Source organism: Dendrobates tinctorius, unplaced genomic scaffold (assembly GCF_039654945.1).
Source record: "Dendrobates tinctorius isolate UK_male_01 unplaced genomic scaffold, ASM3965494v1 ptg000079l, whole genome shotgun sequence".
Lineage (NCBI taxonomy): Eukaryota > Metazoa > Chordata > Amphibia > Anura > Dendrobatidae > Dendrobates > Dendrobates tinctorius.
This window is the reverse complement of record NW_027361747.1, coordinates 12,937,001-12,960,206: the sequence shown is the minus strand read 5'-3', so window position 1 is coordinate 12,960,206 and position 23,206 is coordinate 12,937,001. Positions and strand designations below refer to the sequence as shown.

The following is a 23,206-nucleotide window of genomic DNA, read 5'->3' as shown; positions in this document are numbered from 1 at the left end:
AACGAGGCAGCCGCACTTTGTAGCTGCAATGTGACTTCTCATTTACATGAAATTACAGCTTCTGAAAATCACATCCTCAGCTCACTGGTGTCAAGTGCGGGAATCTGCAGCAGGGAAATAATCACCATTCCTTAGGTGTGGATACCGCTTTCAGAATAAATATATGTTCAAGAGCTGCCGTTCCTGTATCCTCTATGTATACATGGTACTGTTCTCGCAAAGTTGGGCACTGAAGTCAGTGATTCAGTGCGGAAGATTAGACTGATCGCTGATCCTTACAGATAAAAGACCACCCTACAAAACAGAATAAAATCAGCTAACTCTTCAGGGTATATAGGGACCTCCTGATTTCCTGACAGATGATGTCTGGTGCGAGAAGGATTGGGCATGTTGAATTGTTACACCCAATCCATTTGTTTTCACAGCAATAAACCATTGCTGGAGGAGACTGTCAGCAGCTCACGCCAACCTTCATATTTAAAGCATATGTCTACTTGGCAATCTGAGCATGCATGAGGATGGAATAGCATAGCGTGAGAAATGGCTACCTGCCACAAAATTATTTAGCCTGCTGCTATGGAGTCTGAACATCTTAAAGGGAGCCTGTCAGTAGAATCAACCCACCAAAGCCGTCTATATGGGCATGTAGGTGATAAAAATCTGAATAAAACGATGCCTTGATATCATAGAATGCTACTGTTGGAAGGTTCCTCTAGGGTCATCTTATCCAACCCCCTGTTCAATGCAGGATTCACGAAACCATCTCAGACAGATGTCTGTCCAGCCTCTGTTTGAAGACTTCCATTGAAGGAGAACTCACCACCTCTCGTGGCAGCCTGTTCCACTCATTGATCACCCTCACCGTCAAAATAGCTTTTTCTAATATCTAATATATATTTTCTCCCTTTCAGCTTCATCACATTGCTTCTCATGTTTCCATGTGCAAATGAGAATAAAGCTGATCCTTCCTACGTTGTGACAGCCCTTCAGATATTTGTAGACCATTATTAAGTCTCCTCTTAGCCTTCTTTTTTGCGAGCTTAACATTCCCAGCTCCATTAACCTCCTCGTAGGACATGGTTTGCAGTCCGCTCACCATCCTGTTAGCTCTTCTCTAAACTTGCTCCAGGTTTCTGATGTCTTTTTCAAATTATGGTGCCCAGAACTGGACACAGTATTCCAGATCACATATCTGTTATCCGATGTCTTATTCCAGAGAAAGCCATGTTTTTCTTATATGTAAATGAGCTATTAAGATCTGTGGGCCGGACATAGAACCACTTGAAAATTTGCCTCCAAAGACTATTGTAAATGAAAGGAGGCGTTACCAGTGTAAGACATGTAGATCAGGAGAGCAGACTGTCAGTCATTACATGTCTTACAGTATAATGGTAACTCCCCCCTTCATTTAAAATAAGCATCTAAAGGGTGAAACTGCTACAATCTGAGCTAGCTGAATTAGAATCATAGAATCACAGAATCGTAGAGTTGGAAGGGACCTCCTGGGCCATCTGGTCCAACCCCCTGCTCAAAGCAGGATTCGCTAAATCATCCCAGTCAGATGTCTGTCCAGCCTCTGTTTGAAGACTTCCATTGAAGGAGAACTCACCACTTCTCGTGGCAGCCTGCTCCACTCATTGATCACTCTAACTGTCAAAAAGTTTTTTCTAATATCTAATCTGTGTCTCCTCCCATTCAGTTTCATCCCATTACTTCTAGTCTTTCCTTGTGCAAATGAGAATAAAGTTGATCCTTCTACAATGTGACAGCCCTTTAGATATTTGTAGACAGCTATTAAGTCTCCTCTCAGTCTTCTCTTTTGCAAACTAAACATTCCCAAATCCTGCAACCTTTCCTCATAAGACAGGGTTTGCAGACCGGTCACCATTCTGGTCGCTCTTTTCTGAACTTGCTCCAGTTTGTTGATGTCTTTTTTAAAATGTGGTGCCCAAAACTGGACACAATATTCCAGATGAGGTCTGACCAAAGAGGAGTAGAGGGAAATAATGACTTCACGTGATCTAGACTGTATGCTTCTGTTAATACATCCTAGAATTGCATTTGCCTTTTTTGCTGCTGCATCACACTGTTGACTCATATTCAGTCTGTGATCTATTAGTATACCCAAGTCTTTTTCACATGTGCTGTCACTTAGCCCTATTCCTCCCATTCTATATATGCTTTTTTCATTTTTATTGCCCAGATGTAGTACTTTGCATTTCTCCCTGTTAAAAACCATTCTGTTAGTTGCTGCCCACTTCTCCAGTTTATTTAAATCTTTTTGAATCCTCTCTCTCTCTTCTCTACTATTAGCTATCCCTCCTAGCTTTGTGTCATCAGCAAATTTAATCAGTTTACCCTCAATTCCTTCATCTAAATCGTTGATAAAGATGTTGAACAATACAGGGCCCAGGACAGAGCCCTGTGGTACCCCACTTGAGACATTCTTACAACTGGATGTGCAGCCATTTACGACCACTCTTTGGGTCCGATCACTAAGCCAGTTATGAATCCACCTAATAGTTGCCTTGTCCATTCCATACTTAGTCATTTTTTCAATAAGGATTGTATGAGAGACTTTGTCAAATGCTTTGCTGAAGTCAAGATATACTATATCTACAGCATTTCCTTGATCCACCCAATCAGTGATACCATCATAGAAGGAAATAAGTTAGTCTGACATGACTTATTAGTTACAAACCCATGCTGACTCTGTTTAATCACTTCATTCTTATCCAGGTATTGACATACATGTTGTTTAATAATTTGTTCAAAGATCTTTCCTGGTATAGAAGTCAGACTCACCGGCCTATAGTTACCTGGGTCCACCTTCTTCCCCTTTTTGAAGATCGGGACAACATTTGCTCTTCTCCAAGAATTTTCAAAGATTATGGAGAGGGGTTAAAAAATTTCTTCTGCTATCTCCTTCAGTACTCTGGGGTGTAATTCATCTGGACCTGGAGACTTGAATTCATTTAGGTTAGCTAAGTGTTTCCTCACTATCTTTCTGTTTATAGATATCCTGGATTCTTCTATTCCCTTAATAGGACAGTGAATAACAGTTGATGTTACATTTCCTTTCTGAGAGAAAACAGATGCAAAATAGGAATTTAAAAGTTCAGCCTTCTCAACATCCTGTCTTACCATTTCATCATTTTCATCCTGTAAAAATCCTATAGCATCTTTGACTTTTCTTTTACTTTTGACATATCCCCAAAATCCTTTATTATTGCTTTTGACATCTCTTGCAAGCCTCAATTCATTTTCAGCTTTAGATAATATGATTTGTGCCCTGCAGGTTCTGCAGACAGCATTATATTCTTCTTTAGATATGCCTCCCTCTTTCCATTTTATAAACATTTTTTTCTTCCTTTTTAGCATGTGCTTAAGTTCTGTGTTCATCCATCCTGGTTTCCTTAAATGCTTCCTATTCTTCCCTCTTTTCGGAATTGTTAACAACTGTGCTTTGAGAATTTCATTTTTCAAGATTTCCCATCCTTCCTGGACATTTTTGTCTTTAAGGATATCCAGCCATTGGATCCCTCCAATTCTCTTTCTGAATCCCTTAAAATCTGCCTTTCTGAAATCTAACCTTGACGTCTGAGTCTTCACAGGTCTTCCGCCTCTAGTTATCCAAAATTCTAAAATAGCATGGTCGCTACCTCCTAGGGTCCCAGCCACTTTTACCTCCTCAACCATTTCCTCCCTGTTTATAAGGATTAGATCCAAGGTAGCAGTTCCCCTTGTTTTCTCCCTTACCTTTTGGAAGATAAAGTTGTCAGCAAGAGAGGATAAGAATTTCCTTGACCTGTTAGTTTTGCCTGAGAGAGATTCCCAACAAATGTCTGGATAGTTGAAATCTCCCATGACAACTATGTCATATTTTTTGGAGAACTTGGCCATTTGATGCATAAAGAGTTCATCCATATCTTCAGCTTGCACAGGCGGCCTGTAGTAAATGCCTACAATGGTGTCCTTTACATTGTTCTGTCCTTGTATTCTTACCCAAACAGTTTCCACAGAACTCCCAGTCTCTGAAGCTTCAATCTCTGTGCAGATATACGCGTTTCTAACATACAATGCGACACCCCCTCCTCGTTTATCAAGTCTGTTTCTTGCAAATAAGTTGTATCCTTCTAGTCTTGTACTCCAATCATGTGTATTGTCCCACCAAGTTTCAGTGATTCCAATGACATCATATTTATTTTCCTGTGTTAGTAGTTCCAATTCTCCTTGTTTGTTGCCCATGCTTTGTGCATTAGTATAGAAACATTTTAGTTTGTGATTGGTTTCTCTTTCTCCAATATTTTTATTAATTAGATTCTTTCGTCTTTGTTCTTCCTTTCCACTTCTAATAGCAGAGTTCTCAATAGCATTTGTCAGGTGTATGGCTTTTTCTGGTCTTTTGCTTCCCTTCCCATGTTGTTCTAGTTTAAAGCTCTCCTTACAAGTGTAGCAAGGCGACTTCCAAATACATGCTTTCCAGTCTTCGTAAGATGCACCCCATCTCTAGCAAGTAGTCCATCGTATAAGTAATTCACTCCGTGATCCAGAAATCCAAAACGTTGCTGACGGCACCATCGACGTAGCCAGTTGTTCACCTGCAGAATCTTATTCCACCTCCTTGTTCCATGGCCATGCACTGGGAGGATGGAAGAGAAGACCACCTGCGCTCCCAGTTCTTTCACTTTCTTGCCTAAGTCTTCAAAGTCTCTGCTGATGGTTTCCAGGTCGTTTCTTGCGGTGTCATTTGTCCCCACATGTAGTAGCAGGAATGGGTAGTCATCTGTAGGTCTGAAGAGTCCTGATATCCTGTCAGACACATGTTTAATTTTTGCACCTGGAAGACAGCACATTTCTCTTGAAGTTATATCCGGTCTGCAGATAGCGGCCTCTGTTCCTCTCAACAGGGAATCCCCCATGACCACCACTCTCCGTTTCTTCTTCACAACATTTTTCTTTCTCCATCCAGGAGGACTCTGAAGGCGTACAAGGTTGCTGTTTGTTGGCAAAGTCTTATCCTGATGTATTTCTTCATCGTTTTCCTGCGTGAGAGCCTGGTACTGGTTCCTGAGAAGTATGGGTGCTGACTGCCTCCTGATCCTCCTGCTTCTCTGGGTCACATGTCTCCATTCCTCTGTTTCTTCAGGTGCACTTCGAATTTCTTCTCTTTCTGTAACATGAAGAGATAATTCTGCTCTGTCCAAGAACTCTTCACCTTCCATAATGATCTTCAACGTAGCTAACCTCTCTTCGAGATTTTGCAACTTTTCCTCCAACAGGGACACAAGCTTGCATTTGTGGCATGTGAAGTTTGGCTTTTCCACTGGTAAATCTGTGAACATGTAGCAAGAAATGCAGCTCACCAAATGGCTCCTGGCCTCTTCCATCTTGAGATTTCTTAAAAACGATGAAAGATGAGCCAAAATATCGGCGCACGGTTTTTCCGATTTCCTCTTTTCAGCTGCAACGGCCAAAACCCAGTGATCGTTGAGCTCGCGGAGACTCTTCACTTATCCCAGAAGGCACTGGGAATATGCAAATGATCTCCTCAAGACTCTTCCCCTGGTATCTGTTAGACACTGCCAGCACCCATGCTGTATGGTGCAGGCTTTGCTCCTGAGCCTGCTCCATAGATACAGTGCACACTTTCTCAGTAGTACAGGAATGGGTAATGTTGCCAATGGAAATCTGGGCTAAATCGTCTCCAGCAGTTACCCACATTGATGGTTGCTGATCACGGCCATGTGCTCATCAGTTATGGATATGATCTGGGAATACCACTGTACCACCTTTGCTACCCAAGCCCCATTGGGTGCACTTTGGACAGTCCTGGCTGTTTTTGCATACTATTTTCTTATAGTGCATATAGCTTTTTTGAGATCTTTCCTTTCAAGCGAATAACAAACTCTAAAAATAGAACCTATAAAAAGTATTGTGTGGTTTTAGCAAGTTATCATTTTTCCATTTTTATCTTTCTGTGCAATCTTCAGTGTGAAATGTCTTTTTTAATACATGACCTACATTCTGTCTCCAGGAATGCATTGGATTATTTATAGACTCTAATGTTATTTTTGTGCCTATTTTTAGGGAAAGTGTATATTGCCATGGAAAGTATTGTCTTACTGAATAAACTAGGAAGTTCTATATCTTTATCTTAGCCATTAAAATGCCTGACTAATCACCCTGCTGTCCCATATCTGTTATCTGTGGAATACTTGTAAAAAGTACTGCACAAGACTGGATGGACAGAGCTTGAATCCATGGGTGAGGACCAGCGATGTTGGCATGCAGGGATGGTGATGTCAACCATCTCTCCGGGGACTGGAACGTAATCTGCATTGACTCTCATTTCAGTTGGGGTCCTACTGTTTGGGTTCATTTTCTGTTCCCAATTTCCGGATTGCCTGGTTTTCGGTGATACCCTAGGACATGTATTCTGTAGAGTCAACCACTATGAAAAAGATTGTAAGTGGAGCCAGCTTGGACCAGTTTTATCCCTCTTTCCTATGTATATACTCCGTATTCTAAGTTATTATGCAAATACTATTTTTATCTGTTTTTCCTAAATGGTTGTGCAAAGGAGTCCGTATAGTGTTCAAATAGTTAAATGTTAGCTGATAAATCACATTTTATTGGACAACCCTCCCAATGATAACAGTATTTTTGTGTTCCAAATTATTATGCACAGCCAAGTTTTACAGTTTGTAGAGAAGTGAAAATGGTCATATTTTGAATTTGCAGCATTAAGAGGTCACATTTGCTACTTCTTGGATATCACCTTCACAATTTTTGCATCCACTGAACTTGAGTTTTTGGATAGTTTCTGATGGAATTTCTTTGCAGGATGTCACAATAGCCTCCCAGAGCTGCTGTATTGATGTGAACTGCCATCCACCCTCATAGATCTTTTGTTGAGGATACTCCAAAGGTTCTCAAAAGAGTTGACGTCAAGGGAGGATGGTGGCCACACCATGAGTTTCTCTCCTTGTATGCCCATAGCAGCCAGTAACTCAGAGGTATTCTTTACAGTATGAGATGGTGCTTTGTCATGTATGAAAGTGATGGATGGTACGGTTCTTCTTTTTGTACAATGAAAGAAAGTTGTCAGTTAGAAACTTTGCTGAGGTCATAGTCACACCTTCAGGGACTGTAAAGGGGCTGACCAGCCCTCTCCCCATCTTTACAACCTGAAACATGATTGCCACATCCTTGCTGACGTTGCAGCCTTGTTGGGACATGGTGGCCATCCACCAACCATCCACTACTCCATCCATGTGGATCATACAGGTTTGTATGGCACTGCCACTGACCCAGAGTGTTGGGAATCAGAGGCCTTTGTATCCTCTGACACACTGAGTGTGCTTTAATTTGTTCCCATGACACAGCTTTGCCCATCTCAAGCACATTGCACACTCGGCACCAATCAGTTGGTTCCCCATGGGTACTATTTAGGATGAGTCCCCTACGGACTCACCGGGAATACTTCCCAGAGCCACGCAGCCAAGTGCCGTTCATGCACACTTCCCAATAGTTGTGACTTAAATGCTTTCAAGCGTTTATACTCCCAACAGATAGATTGTCATTATGACAACGACACAATGAAAATGCAGAACATTTAATGGGGCTAATGGCCTAAAACGAAATGCAACCAGTGTGTAGAGTATAGAGTTTTTCCTTTTCAGCCCTTGTACTCATCCTCAGGGGACTGATCTGCTTCACGAAATCCACCATGGCGATAAACAGTATGGATGTTTTCTTAGAAGTGAAATTGATGCAGATTTCAGTTTTGCTGCAGACCCGCTCAATGTTTGCTGCAAAGAAACTTTTAAATCCACGCTGCCCGACAGTTTACAATCCAGATTTTTTTATTCTACCTTGTGTAATTTTCTTCATGCCAATCTGCTGCAGAAAATCTTGTGTGCACGTAGTCTAAATGTGTGATGTGCATGAACCAGCAAGGAGAGGGCCCTATCTTATAATATGGCTTCCTTTGGTCTATAAACTTTTTGATCACGGACTCCAAGGATGATGGGATATCAGGTTTTTCAAGTTTTACTCTTTCAATAAGTTTATTGTTTTTGTTACCTCTTGTAGATGTTATCTAGTGGTTTGTGCCGAGTCAGTGTTTGCCGAGCGCTCCACTACCAATAGGTCGGTACACTGGAATACTGTGTTGAAATACACGTGTGTTTTTCTTGCTCTCTGTATCCATACCATACTTGGTCCTGTTCTTTTTAGTTATTCATCTTTTGCATTAGTGAAGCTGTCCGCAAGCTGATAAGTGCAAGCTGCTCGATTAGTGCACTTATCTATCATCACGGTTCTGCAAGATGAAATAATACCATAGCAGGAGGTGTCATTCCTCAAGACGTAATTTATCAATAATCAAAGTGCGATAAATGACCACAAGTAAACCATTTGTCATTTACAATAAAATATGCATTTAATCAATGCGCCATTAGTCATTTCCGAGGAAATAGCAGGCAATTTATACAGTCTCTGACTGCTAAAGCATTAAAGCAAGAGTGTCCACATAGCTCCGGATGCCTGATAATGGGGAGAGTGTTAGCCCGCCTGTGCGTAAACGTATGGCCTTTCACTAAGAGGTCATCGCGTTGGACTAATGTAATATTTAATCACAAAGTGTTTTCTCAATCTTTAACACCAGCACATCTTTCTTGGATCATAGAAAGCCGGGGGATCATGCTGATAGCGCAAGAAAGATAAGCGAATTCTTGCAGGAGATGTATGGCTTTAAAATGTCAGCCGCGTGATAAATGTGTCACCTTTGCAGCACTGTCCATTGGTCCTCGATTGATTCTCATAATGTATAACCATGCTCCTGGAACAAATCTGGAGGACAGGACTTTACCCCACACAGCGCTGCATAGAGTCATAGAGCAAAACGAAGACTGAAATGTCTACCTGGTACCTTCGGAGTTCATGTGCCCATAGATAGATGGCACCACCGCTGCATCACTATGTCGTAAGGAGATTAGACTGTTAATCTAATGGAGAAATGTCAAAATTATGCCCAGAGCTTCATAGATAAACTTATTATATCCTATGTCTCCTCCCTTGGGTTTTAAGGAAAATCTGTTTTGAGGCACTCATCTTCATGTATGGTGGACGTGCCCTTTGGAGATTCGGTCATTCACAGCAGTTGTCACTATTATTGCAGATAAACCTTCTATACTCGGAAACCAGGCTCGTAACATAGCTCTGCATATACACATGGCAGCAGGAAACCATATTACGACCAACTGGAAGACGAATGTTTTCTTTTTCAGTTTGGTTAAGAACAGAGTAAGACAAATATCGCTGAGTCAAAAGTTAATGGAGATTAGAAGCGATAATATGGAGGTTTTCACTCGGATCTGGCAGCTCTGGATAAATCATATTGGTCAGTGAGTTTAATTTCTTGATGCACCTTTTTCTGGATTTGATAAATCTGTTTCTTGATTTCTTGTAAAATTGGTAAAAGTGTAAAGTGCTTGTAAAAATAAACAACGTTGCAATTTAATTTTAAATAAAATCCTATTAATTCTCACAAATCGAGTGATTTTTAATTCTGTAGTGTACTAGTTATTGCCTAGGAGAGAGTGCTTGCAATAGAGTTGCTTTATTTAGAGCCAGCCAGAGCTGCTCTGAAGTTGGCCAGATAACTGGGTCCTGCCAGCTTTGTTGCCCCTTCGCTCCTCTGATTCCACAGAGGCAAATTGTCCTCTGCTTACAGCATCGGAGAGCAGACAACACCAGCCAGCAGCACGACCATGCTGGTCCGAACTGATAATCATCTGGTGCTCACTGCATCCAGCAAGGAGGAGGCTGGGAGGCTGTGGAGTGATGCGCTCCTAAAGAAAGGAGATGTGACAACCCCTGTAATTAGATTCTGTAACACATACTTTTTGGCCCCCTGTGAGGGGTTTTGACTCAATATACAGTACAATGCAAAAGTTTTAGGCAGATGTGGAAAAAATGCTGCATAGTAAGAATGTTTTAAAAACTAGAAACTTAATATTTTACATTTATCAATTGCTAAAAGTCAAAGTGAATGGTCAAAAGAATGGTGTGGCCATCCTTTGTCTTCAAAACAGCATACATTTTTCTAGATATACTTGCTTGCAGTTTTTTAAGAAACTGGGCTGGGAGGTTGTTCAAATCATCTTGGAGAATTAACCACAGGTATTCTGTGGATGGAGGCTTTCATAGGTTCTTCTATCACTTAATATAATTGCAGACCGCCGAAATTATGTTGAGATCATAGCTCTGTGAAGGCCATATCATCACTTCCAGGACTCCTTGTTCTTTACCATAATGATAGTTCGTAAGGGTATTGACTGTATGTTAGGGGTGGATGGCCTGCCGCAGAAAAAAATTTGAGCTAATCAGTCACGTCCCTGATGACCTGTGTTTCTCAGCATTGAGGGAATCAAGAAATAGGCATTGTTGAGGTCTCTAGACTCTGTGGTCAGCCAATGAAACTTGGTGCAGCAGATAAAAAGACATCATAAGTATTTCCCTTTGAAATCAAAAAATGTCCAGAAGTGCCATTAACTGGCAAGTGACAGCAACCATTGGGACTGTTCAAAGATATCTTTCCAGAAGTGGTCTCCATGGAAAAATTGCAACCAAAAACCATAGCTTCAACATGGAAACAAGGTAAACTCAACTCAACTATGCAAGAAAAAAGGAACTGGGATGAAATAAAATGGGAGCAGGACCCCTGGACTGATGAGTCAAACAGAAGGCTTGCTAAAGGGCTGGCAACCGTTACAGTAATGAGTGTCTGCAGAAAACCATGAAACTTGGTGAAGGATCCATGCAAGTTTGGGGGTGCATTTCTTCAAACAAAGTTGGGATTTGATCAGGATTAATCGTGTCCTCAATGACAAATCCAAGCCTCTTTGTCCATCTAGTTTGCTCACTATATGATTTTTCTTAGAGCTGAAACAGAAGTGTGAGGGATTGTAACTTTTTTTTACATTCAAACAATCCTCATGGGTATAGGGAGTTAAAGGGAATGTGTCATCCCAACAAAAAAATGTAAACTGTTAAAGGGAACCTGTCATCACGTTTCTGTCCTACCAGCTAAAATAATTTATTCAGTGTTAGCTATACATTCCCTAAATACTTATGTAACCCCTTGACTCCCCATGTATTACCCTTAAAAACCTTTTATATTTCTCCTATGATGTATGCTAGTAGGGTCCGTCTGGTCCGATGGAGTGAGTGAAGCCATGGCCATCCCTCTCCTCTGCTGCTGCACGCAGTCCTTGACATGGATTATGCCGATCGCTGTGAGATATCGCGCCTGCGCAGTCAAATGGTTTCTCGCGCGACAGAAAATGTCAGAGGAGTCTCTGCACCACCAAACACCCACAGTATCGCACCTCATCCCAGCCTGTGGTCTGCAGCAACGCGCCACTCTTTCCTCCTCCAGCAGCAACCCTGGGACCCTGCTCCACCGTGGCTGGTAAGGTATATTCGAATTATAAGACGCATCCCCATCTTCCCCCCAAATTTGGGGGGAAAAAAGTGCATCTTATAATCCAAAAAATACAGTATATGTGATAAAAAGAAATGACACAGGGAAAAAGTATTGAACACATGAAGAAAGAGAGGTGCAAAAAGCAATTGAAAATCATGACACCACCTGAAATCTATCAGTAATTATAAAGTAATCCTGTCACTTAGTGAAAAATAATATCAGCTTGTTCAACTGATGGCCTCTAAAAAGGTGTCTCATTACCAAGATGTCACACAAGAAACATCTCATAATGTGTAAAACCCATGAGCTGTCTCAAGACCTTTGCAACCTTTTTGTTGCAAAACATACTGATGGCATTGGTTACAGAATTTTTCACTTACTGATGGTTGCAGTGAGCACTGTTGGGAATCATAATCCAGAAGTGGAAAGATCATAATTTCTTTATAAATCAGCCACGATCAGGTGTTCACTACAAGATTTCAGAAGAGTGGAAAGAATTTTCAGAAGAGTTGTCCAAGAACCAAGGATCACCAGTGAAGAGTTGCAAAAAGATCTGGAATCAGCAGGTAAAATTGTTTCAAAGAAAACTATAAGTACTGCACTCAACCTCCATGGCCTGTATGCACGCTGACTACGCAAGACCCCATTGCTGAATAAAAAGCATGTTCAAGTGCACTTAACCCCTTCGCAACATCCACTGTACATGTACGGCATGATGATCATGCAGACTCACTCCCAGCATGATAATCAGCGGGTATCAGCACTATATGATAGCTGACACCCTGTGTTTAACCTCTCTTAAACCACTGTTGATAGTGACAGGAACCTCGATCGACATAGCCAAGGGAGGGAGCTCCCTCTGTGCTATGATCAGCACAGAGTGATTCGCATTGTGCCGATGGTCTTCATGGTGACCCCAGGCCGAAAGTTGACATGCCTCCTGCGTGTGTGAAATGCACTGGTCTAATATTCTGCAATGCAAAAACATTGCGGAATATTAGATCATCAATCAGGGCAGAGAAAGTTGATGTCCCATACTGGGAAAAGGTAAGAAAAAAAAAAGTGTTAAATTGTAAAAATATGGTAATTAAAAATAAATCATAAAATGAAGAAAAGAAAAAGTATTATATTATACCAATAAATACATATATTTATGTAAAAGCAAAAATAAACAAGGAACAGATATTGAAAATCGTTACATCCGGAAAAATCCAACCTATAAATCTATCACACTAGTAACCCCTTCAGTGAACACCGAAAAAGAATAAATAAAGCATAGTTTTTGCTATGTTTTTTTTCATCCTACCGCTGAAAAAAAGTGGAATAAAATATGACCAGAAAGTCAAATGTAAATAAAAATGGTATCTCTGAAAATGTCTCCCAAAAAATAAACTGCCAGACAACAGTCAGTGGAGAAATAAAAAAGCTAATGCTCTCAGAATAGAGCAATCCAAAACTGTTTTTATTGTATAAAAGTGGTAAAACAAAAAAAATGACATAAATGTGGTATCACTATAATCGTACTGACCCAAAGAATAAAGCTGTCTTATCAATTTTAGAATAAAAGTCATCTAAGTACTTATACCGCATGAGGAACTGCGAAAAAGTAAATAAAAACTATTATTGACCTATTATTGATATGTTCATTCTGCCTCCCACAGATCATTGTAAAGCTTGAGTCACATTTATCCTGTGCTCTACACTGAACGCTTACACCGGAGTTTCTGTGTAAATCTCTAAAATACAGTACATGATTTAGACAAAACCTCCAGCTCAAGATTCCCTATAATGAGGCAGATAGAGGCACTGTGGACACTGTCTGGCCTATGATCCAGCGGTGTCCGTCTTTTTAAGCATGCAAAAAGTGCAGTCGGACACTGTTTTGTGAACCTCTGAAAAGAATGGCAATGCTGAACAGAGGGCAGACAGAGTCCAGAGTAAATCTGCTGCCTCATTATAAGTGAATATATCTCTTGGGGGTTTCATCTGAATCACGTCATTTGGAGAGTTAGATGGCAACCCCAATGTAAGTGCTCAGCATAGAGCACAGGATAAATGTGATGCAAATTGTTATGTAAAGTGTTCTCAACAAAAGTTTCAACTTAATCCACAAAAAAAGAAAGTTCCTAGTCCGCCATCTGTCAATGGAAATATAGAGGGCTTCCACATTACTGGTAGCAACAATGCTCTGTAAAAGCGCTATGGCTACTCGCCCCCCCCTCCAAAGGAAATCCAGCGTATTCTGCCCTCCCAGATAAAAATACCCCCTCCCTTTTGAACCCCACAATGTGTCTAAACCACATTTCGCATTCACGTTTGGCATTTCTATAGCGATGAGTGCCTGCCTAATTTTCACTGTCCATGTTTCAAGAAGCACGAGCTGGGCACAAAGTATGAGCACTGCAAAGTACTGAGCACTACAGTGTAGGGGCACCACAATGTACTGGGCACTACAATGTATGGGCACTACACTGGCAGATTTGCAATTTTCATTCAGGAACATCCAATGCTTTTTCAGGAAAATACCCATGGAGTCAAAATTTTGACTTCACCTAAAAATAAGTTCCCATAGGGGTGTAATTTCCTAAATGGGTCACTTAAGGAGGAATTCTGCTCTCCTGGAACATAAGGGCTCTGTATATTAAGTCTGCAAGCTGTTCTATGATAATTTGTTCTCCAAGAGTCAAATAGTGCTTTTTCCAACCAAGTCTCGCAGTACTGTACAGGCACATATGTGTGACAAATTTTGGTGCCATTTTCCCACCTGAAAATATAAAATCTGAGGCTAAAGCAAAAATTTTGCGGTAAGAATTTACTTATTTTTATCTTCATTATCCAGTGGTATAAAATTATTTGAGGTCAATATGATTACTGCACCCCTAGATGACTTCATTGAGCGGTATAGTCTGTAAAATGCTGTCACTTATGGAGAGGTTCTGCTGTTTTGGCACCTCAGAGACTCTGCCAATGTGACATGGCACCCTCAAACGATTCTAGCAAAATTTGACCTCCAATATGGTTCTTTTTCCCTTTTGAGCTTTGCGCTGTGCCTCAAAAGTAGTTTTTGACCACATATGGGGTATTGACGTACTCAGGAGATATTGTACAGTTCAGTTTCTCTTATTATCCCATTTGAAAATTGAAAATTTGGGGCCAAAGCAAAATTTTAGCGGAAAAAAATGGTAATTTTCCATTGACTCAGCCCAATGTTTTACCATTGTGGACTCGCCTGAGGGTTAAAAATGCTCTCTACACATCTAAATGAATTTCTCAAGAGCTGTAGTTTCCAAAACTGGGTCACTTGGGGGGGAGGGGGTTCTTCTGTTTAGGCATGTCATGGACTTATCAAATGTAACATGGTGTCAATAATCTATTCCAACTAAAATTGCGTTCCAGAATTCAAGCCAAGCTTTGTGCCAAAACAGGATTTTTTTACCACATATTGGGTACCGCCACACTCAGGAAAAATTGCTCAACAAATTGTATGTTCCTTTTTCTTCAGTTACCTTTCTGAAAATTAAAAATTTAGGGCTGAAGCACCAGCGGGTTCAAGGTGCTAACCACACCTTTAAATAAGTTTCTTGAGGTCTGTAGTTTCCTGGGGCCTATCCTGGTATATACACAGTTGCATGTAAAGGTTTGTCCAACCTGGTCAAAATTACAGTTATTGTGAACAGATAGGCAACTCACAGGAACAAAGACCTTAATTTTATATATTTCCATCTTTTACAGTTTAAAAGTTACAAAAAAGGAAACCGGGTAGATACAAAAGTTTGGACTCCCTTGGAGATTTGTGTGCTCAGATAACTGACCACAGTTTCATACCTTAATTAGCCTTTTAGGGCTATGGTTTGTACACTATTGTCGTTTGGAATGGTCAGGTGATGTAAATTTCACAGCTTTATAAAAACCCATCCTCCTCTAACCTTTTTTTGTAATTTTTAAAATGTAAAAGATGAAAATAAATATGTTTTGTTTCCTAAAATACAAACTTTAGGCCTTTTTGAGATCATTTCAGCTTCAAGTTGCAATAACAGTAATTTTGACCAGGGGTGCCCAAACTTTTACATGAAACTGTATAACCCCCAAAACACCATACCAACAGTGAAGGTAGCACTGGCAAGCTTCATATAATTGAAGTAAGGATGAATAGACAAATGTACTGAGACATTCTTGGTAAAAATCTGCTGTGATGAGTATGAAAAATGAAATGAGGGTGGACATTTTAGCAAGACAAAACCTCACAGTCAAGGAAACTCAATTGGTTTCAGAAAAAGAAAATAAAGCTGCTAGAATGGCCCAGCCAATCACTTGACCTTAATCCTATAAAAAATGTATAGATGGAGCTAAAGCTCAGAGTTCATAGAAGGAGCCCATAGAACCTTCAGGATTTGAAGTCTTTGTGTGAAGGAATGGCCCAAAATCACAGCTGAGCAATGAGTGCGACTAGTTTCTCAGTACTGGAGGCATCTTGAAGCTGTCATTGCCAAAGGCTTTTGTACGAAGTATTAAATCCATTTTAGTAAGAGTGTTCAATACTTTTTCCCTACATCATTTTTTCATTATTACACATAATTTATGGACCTCTATGGTTTGATTTCTTTACCTGTGTGGACTGGATGGTTTGTTACCAACATCTGGTGAAAATGTCGTGCCAATAGCACTTTTAGAAATATATTTACTTATTTCACGCGCTGTATGTGTATAGCACATGCTGTCCCATGTTTCTGGAAGACATGGCACATCCTGGTGACAGGTTTCAGCTTTATTTTTTACTATAATAAAGCAGTTGGAGTCTTTATAAAGGTCTACACGAGGTTCCGATATGGAATGAGTCATTTTGGCACTGCAAGAAACGTCCAACAGTTGCATTGTCATTGCATCGAGAGGACATTAGCAGCAAATTATAGGTGCATGTTTCCAAATGTTTCCTCACCGGTCAGAGAATAATACTCTTACCTATTCCTACACTGTTCTCCTTGGTTATCTAGATGTCAGTGACCTCAGATGACAGTTCTACTGATGTGCTTAGATGGCAAAGGCGGAGAATCTTCTGCTGCGTCTTTGTTCCAAGGAGTATAGCTCATCTGTGAAGATTCGTTTTCCATATTCTTCCTTACCGAGGAGCAGCCGTCTGTCAGTGAATATGCAGTTTCTTCTGCTGCAAAATATCTTCGCGTTTCTAAATGTCGAGATTTCTAGGTGGAGGATGTGAAATGAAGACCATTTCCGATGACTACCTCTTGAAGCTCATCAAGAGAATATCAAGAGTGTGCAAAGCAGTAATCAAAGCAAAAGGTGGCTACTTTGAAGAACCTAGAGTATAAGACATATTTTCAGTTGTTTCACACTTTTTTGTTAATTATATAATTCCACATGTGTTAATTCATAGTTTTGATGCCTTCAGAGTGAATCTACAAGTTTCATAGTCATGAAATTAAAGAAAACTCTTTGAATGAGAAGGTGTGTCCAAACTTTTGGTCTGTACTGTATATGGCATCTATATCCATGTGGTGTATGCATTTTTAACCATAGATATGAATGTGTGATCTACGTTTGTGACTTTCATCAAAATTAGACATGTCTCCTTATATTTTTTTTCAGAAACATCGTCTTCCCCCAAAAATTAGACATGTGAGCCACCCCAAAGAATAATTACCCCAGAGATAATATTCATCAGTAGATATTCACGTTAAAGTGTGTCTTCACTGAATCTGTTGTCGAAGACCCCCCCACTAAAAAAAAATGTTTCCGCTAACAATACAGTCACAGAGGCCAAGTGTGTGTGGTTTGGGTGTCAGCCATCTGCTGTAGCTTATTCTTCTTGTCTTCTAAATACCTGGGCATGAAACAGTAGTTGTCTTAGGAATGTACAGTATCCTGCCATTATCCATATGTGGACCTTGAAACATCAGTTTTATTGGAGAAAAACAATGACTACAATGTGCATGACCTCATTCTACCTTATTATATATCTTTATTTGAACATGTATTTAAATTCTTTAGCTAATGCGCAATAATTTTTTTTCAACATTTTTAAGGCAGAATATTTGGGATTTTAAGTGTGGATACTGGTGGTTCAGAAATTTAAAGGGAACCTGTTTCGTGAAAAAACGCCATTAGCCTGCAAATATGGGGTTAATCTACAAGTTAATAGCGTTGTAAACCTTTCCGGTGATGACACACCCCCACTGCCTGGAGGAAAAGAACTTTATTCCCCCCACAGCGTTCCGGTTTCAGTCACGGGGCGGCACCGGCGCGGGTTTAGTCACCACTCTGTGGATAAAGAATGGCAGCTGTAACTGTGCTCCGGCCCTGACTGACAGCCAACCCTAATGCTGAGCTGCTGTCAGCCAGTGAAGGGGGTGCGGTTACAGCCAGTTCAGACCAGAATACCAGGACTGACAGCTGGTATACAGACGTGACCATGCAATCTCATTTGTGTCTTTGAGGCTACATGTTTGTGTCTAGGAGACGAGATGAGCGAATATCTTTGAGTCCCTCCTTATTCGGCAAGTTATAGCGCTTACCAAATAAGCTGAAGTGGGAACTTTGATACCTGGCGCGCTCCCGATAATCAACTGATCGGCGCCGCAGCTGCATGTTTCGCGGCTGTGTGACAGTCACAGTACATATATGGACAGCCTGTGTGTTGGGCTCTCCATGCATGTGCCGTGACCGTCACACAGCCACGACACATGCAGCTGCGGCGGCGATCAGCTGTTCAGCCGGGGCGATCCAGGTATCCAGGTTCCCGCTGCAGCTTATTCGGTAAGCGCTATAGCTTGCCTAATAAAGAGGGAGACAAACAAATTCGCTCATCTCTACAGAAGACCTCAGTTCAATACGGGCATTGTGTTCCGAATACAGTCCATGAAATCCCCCTGTGTGAATTTGGCTGAAGGTTGGTGGAGCTAAAACTTTAGGTGCTGCTGGAGTGAGCAGACCCTACTGCGTTTATAATGGAGGGAGAGGGGAGGGATGAGCTTGAGATATATTGTATTCCAAATCCTTATGCTAAAGATTCCCAACATCATTTCTACATGGAGTTTGTTGAGACAATCAGAAGTGCAACATTTTCTATTGGTACTGTTCAGAAAACTCTGTTTCTTTGCAGTTTTTGGAAGTTTTTTGTTTTTCAATGAAGTTTTTTAAGAGTTTTTGAAGCCTTTTGTAAGTTTTTTTTATGGGTATTTTGCTGCCTTTTGATTAAATAATGCCTAGTTTGGCACAAATTCCATCAGGAGTCGCTTCAATTTTTTTTGCATAAATAAAAATGGATGTCCCACCAACACACACACACAGCACGCAGATGACAACTGTCTTTCTGAATGAGATCAGAACATTTTTCATGTCTGACCATGGCTTCTTTTTCTTTTTTAAATCACATTCTGTCATTCCTGTTGAACGTTCTGTTTTTTTGCATATAAATTGCAGACATATTGTTACCGTTGACTTTCATTATAAATATATTTAAAAAAAAAAACAAAGCTAAAAAACAGGACACCTCCACCAATCTGATATGATGTGGTCTTGGGACTGAGGTTTTTAGTATTGCAACGTCTCCTTATCCCCATTCTCTAGTCTCAGCTCAGCAGTACCAAAATGGCCATGAAAATATGAGAATGACTGGTTAGATTACATAGGACATGACCCTGGAAAACAATATTTCAAAGCTTTTCGACTCTGAATTAGTATCATTGTGACAAAACGTACCATTGTTTTTTTTAACATTGGAGGCGCACTATTTTCCTGTGTAATTTATCAGTTTAGTTTTCACATCTCTTAGTTGTCCATTTTGGTTGTATGATATTCCTGTACAGAGTCGTAGCTAAACTTTTCATACACGGGGCAAAAATTCTGTCTCCCCTACACCCCACTCTACTAAAGCGTAAAGTGGTTGTCCAATTAAAACTATCTTCTATCACAGGCATGAAAGACAGAGATGCGAAAAAAAGATCTGTTTACACCGCAAGACTATTGTGAACGAGCCTTCGTAGGAACACTTGTTGCATGATAATCTTGCAGTGTATATAAGCTGCCGATCACCAGATGAACGAGCAGAACTCTCCTTTGATGGGTGACATGATCTTTTGTGCTGCTCAAGCGTTCATCATTCTCTGCTGCACATTGTCCTGTGTAAGCAGGACTCGCTCTCTATTACAGATCATTGATTGCGCCTTGTTTAGCATGGTCTGGCTGTGTAAACATGCTATTAAATAACCACCAATCGTAAAATATTTACCAATCTGTGATCGGGTGATGCCGCCTGTCGGTTCATGTGAAAGAGCCTTAACCCTCAAACATATTGTCTTGCCCTTGTGTACCACAACAGTCTTACATTTTTGTAGAAATTGAGGAAATTGATGGGTAAAAAGAAAAATAAAAGCATCATTCAACCTGTGTACACAGTGTAATAAATCACCAGATAACAGTATATGGCATAATTGTGCACCTACACATAGATATTTCCATTTCTTGATTCTTGTTTTTATTCTTTAGGTTATGTAACAATTTTCTTTATCCAATTAACTAAGGATGGTAGAAAGCAAGCCACAAGCTCGTTAACAAAGGAGGTTGTATAGGCACCGGTACGGCGGTATTAAACGCATCTCTCTGTGTCACGTCTCTTGGTTTCTTGCAAAAGGTGCTAACGTGATTAATCAACAGGCCTTTAAGCTATTCACGGAAGATCCAGGTGCCAACATCGATTCCACTGCCAACTCAATTGACTTCCTAGAACTATAAAAATATATTGCACCCTTTCAGTGCCACAGAGAACAGTGGGGTTGTTGTATGGTTTGTATTCTTTTCATGGACTCCTGTGTTTAACTTATGACAGAGTTTTGTGCAAGGAAACTTGAGTTTGGATCATATTTTCATTTGCAATGACAAAAAGTTTGAGGTTAAATTTAACGATTGCAAAACTTTGATGGTTATTTGCCGGTCTTACAGCTTTTTAGTGAAGTAGTGTATACAAAATGTTCATGATAAATTCCAATTAACAAATTGATGGTTCATTCTGTTGTTGAAGTAGCCCTCAGCACCATACAGTCCTGCTCACCATTATTGGCCCCCTCTCATGTTTTTCTTAGACTGTACAATATCTTCAGAAATAAGTGGAAATGTACCAAAGTTATATCCTCAGGTTTTTTTAATTAGTGTTCCAAAGTAAAACAGCAATAAAACATTGTTTTTCAACTTACATGTTGCAATTTCAAAGAAGAAACAGAATAAACAGCATGTGCAGCAATAAAGGCACCACTAATTAATCTGTCACGCCATGGCAGGCGGAAGGTTAGTGAACCCACTAGACCACAGAGAACCCTGTGGAAGCTGAACCCAAGTTGCTGGCCAGACAAGGTCATGAGATAAATTGTGAGGTTTATTTGAAATACAAGCAGGATAACCTACTGGGAAGAGCCCCCTGGACCAAAACACCAAATACCTCCAAGAGAGTGCCAGTGAGCGGACCCCTATAACAGGGATTGTCCCAGCACAGCCCGGGAGGCTCTAGTGAAATGGTTCCAAGACCAGATGGACCGACCCAGGAGAAAAAAACCAGAAACAAATATGGGAAAGGAACGGGAGGTCCAGGAAACCAGAGAAAGGCAACCAGATGGTCCAGAGAGTACCACTGGGATCGGCAGGCAGGATGTAGGCTGGTAGAACAATGGTACTGGAAGAAAAACACCGAGTATTAACACCAGGAAAAATGAGACTGAACAAGAAAGCACTGGTCTGGGACCTGAGAATGGCAACTCAGAATAAAGCACAAAATTCCCAGGCACCTCCCAGAGGAAGTGAGGACCTTAAATATATGCAGATCTCTCCGTGATTGGCTGAGAGACGGTCACAGGAAAAAAGGTGTGCTGGCCCTTTAAATCATTTAGCAGCAGTGCTCGTGCACCCTATACGTGCTCCCCCTAGACCAGGAAGTGAAGCAGCGAAGGAGACATGCCAGGACAACGCCGTAGCTGGGGGAGACACCGTGAGAGTACGAACAGGGTATGGAAGGCTGCGTGGGGCAAAGGAAAACCTGTGGGCATGTGGAATCTGATCACCCAGAACCCTGGGGACGGGACATGCTGGCTGGAGTGCAACATAATACTTGCACTTCTCAGTTGGTATTTTCTCCCACTCTTCCTTTGCAGTTCATTCACACTCTTGAATGTTTGCAGGGTTCTTTTTCCCAATGACAGATTTCAGGTCACCCCAAAGATTTTCAATGGGATTGATGTTAGGACTCATTGCCGGCCATTTTAAAACAGTCCATTTTTGATTTTCAACCATTCCTATGTACTTTTGGATGTGTGCTTTGAGTCATTGTCTTTCTGGAGGACAGTTTTTTTTCTTACATTGGGTAGGACATTTCATTCTAAAATCTCTGATTTAATAATTCCCATAATACGGTCAAGGCCTCCAGTACCAGATGCAGCAAAACAACCCCACAGCAATAGGGATCCTCCACCATGCTTATCTGTTGGTAGGGTGTTATTTTCCTTATAAGCTTCATCGGGCCGTCTGTAAACAAACTGTTGCTATGCATTGCCAAAAAGCTCTATTTTTGATTCATCCATCCACAGAACATTTTCCCTGAAGAATTGTGGTTTCTAAAAGTACTGTTTGGCAAAGCTCAGTTGTTCCATTTTATGTCTTTCCTTCAGCAATGGATTCTTCCTTCGTCCTTAAAGCTGGGATACCAAGGTCTTTGGAGATGGCGTTATACCCTTTGGAAGTCTTGTGTTTGCCAATAATAGCAGTTCTGATGTCCTCCGACAACTCCTTTGTTGTCACCATTGTGACAAAGGAACAGGGCCTACCATGTGACTTTTTAAAACAATGAAGTCATCATTCATTGGCTAATTCATGTCACATGGGCACTGACAATTAATCACAGGTGATTCACATTTATGATTTACCACAGGCGAGTCAAAATGTGTTTCCATACTATTTTAATGTAAAGGGTGTCATATGAAACTTTTGGTTTTTCTATTTTACCCTCCCATTGTTTTTTTGTTTTAAATTATTGTTTATCAGTTGCTCTTTTGTATTTAACACAAGTGCTCTATACAAAAAAACTTTCACGTGATTCATTTTTGAGGAGATACTGTATGTACTCGTGTATAAGCCGAGATTTTCAGTCCATTTTTGGGGCTGAAAGTCCCCCTCTCGGCTTATACACGAGTCATATACCTGGGGGTTGGCGTGGGAGGGGGAGCCGGGGTGTCAGAGATCATACTTATCACCTCCTGGTGCGTTCTCGGCAGCCCCCCCCGCTTCTCCGCGGTCTCCCTTCAGCGGTCACGTGGTACCGCTCATTAAACTCATGAATGTGCACCTATTCATGAGTGTAATGAGCGGTATCACATGACCGCTGAAGGCAGACCGTGGAGAAGCGGGGCTGCAGAGACCGCACCAGGAGGGAGTAAGTATAGCGATACTCACCTGTCCCGGGGTCCATTGCTGCTCACCGCTGTCTGCTGCGTCCTCTGTCTGTGACGTTTAGGCAGCAAAGGGCGCGGTGACGTGGTTAGTGCGCGCTGCGCCCTCTACTGGCTGAACAGTCACTGGAAGCGGCAGACAGCGGTGAGCAGCGATGGACCCCGGACAGGTGAATATCTCAGGTGCCAGGTCCTGAGCAGGGGAGGTGAGTATGGCATTTTTTTTTTCAGCAGCATATGGGGGCATAATATGTGGAGCATCATATGG

General features: G+C 41.1%; 1 protein-coding gene across 3 annotated transcripts in view; it reads left to right on the top strand.

The window, feature by feature from the left end:
• The window catches only part of SCFD2 (sec1 family domain containing 2), a 692,911-nt gene that overhangs the window by 430,605 nt on the left and 239,100 nt on the right, over positions 1 to 23,206 (top strand). The window contains exon 6 of one of the 3 annotated variants that reach the window (XM_073583531.1): positions 9,185 to 9,429. The exons of the other annotated variants lie outside the window; for them this stretch is intronic. Coding sequence (XP_073439632.1) covers positions 9,185 to 9,414 — 230 coding nt within the window. The 3' untranslated portion in view covers positions 9,415 to 9,429. Of the gene's footprint in view, positions 1 to 9,184; positions 9,430 to 23,206 lie in introns of those variants that run through there. 3 annotated transcript variants of the gene reach the window in all.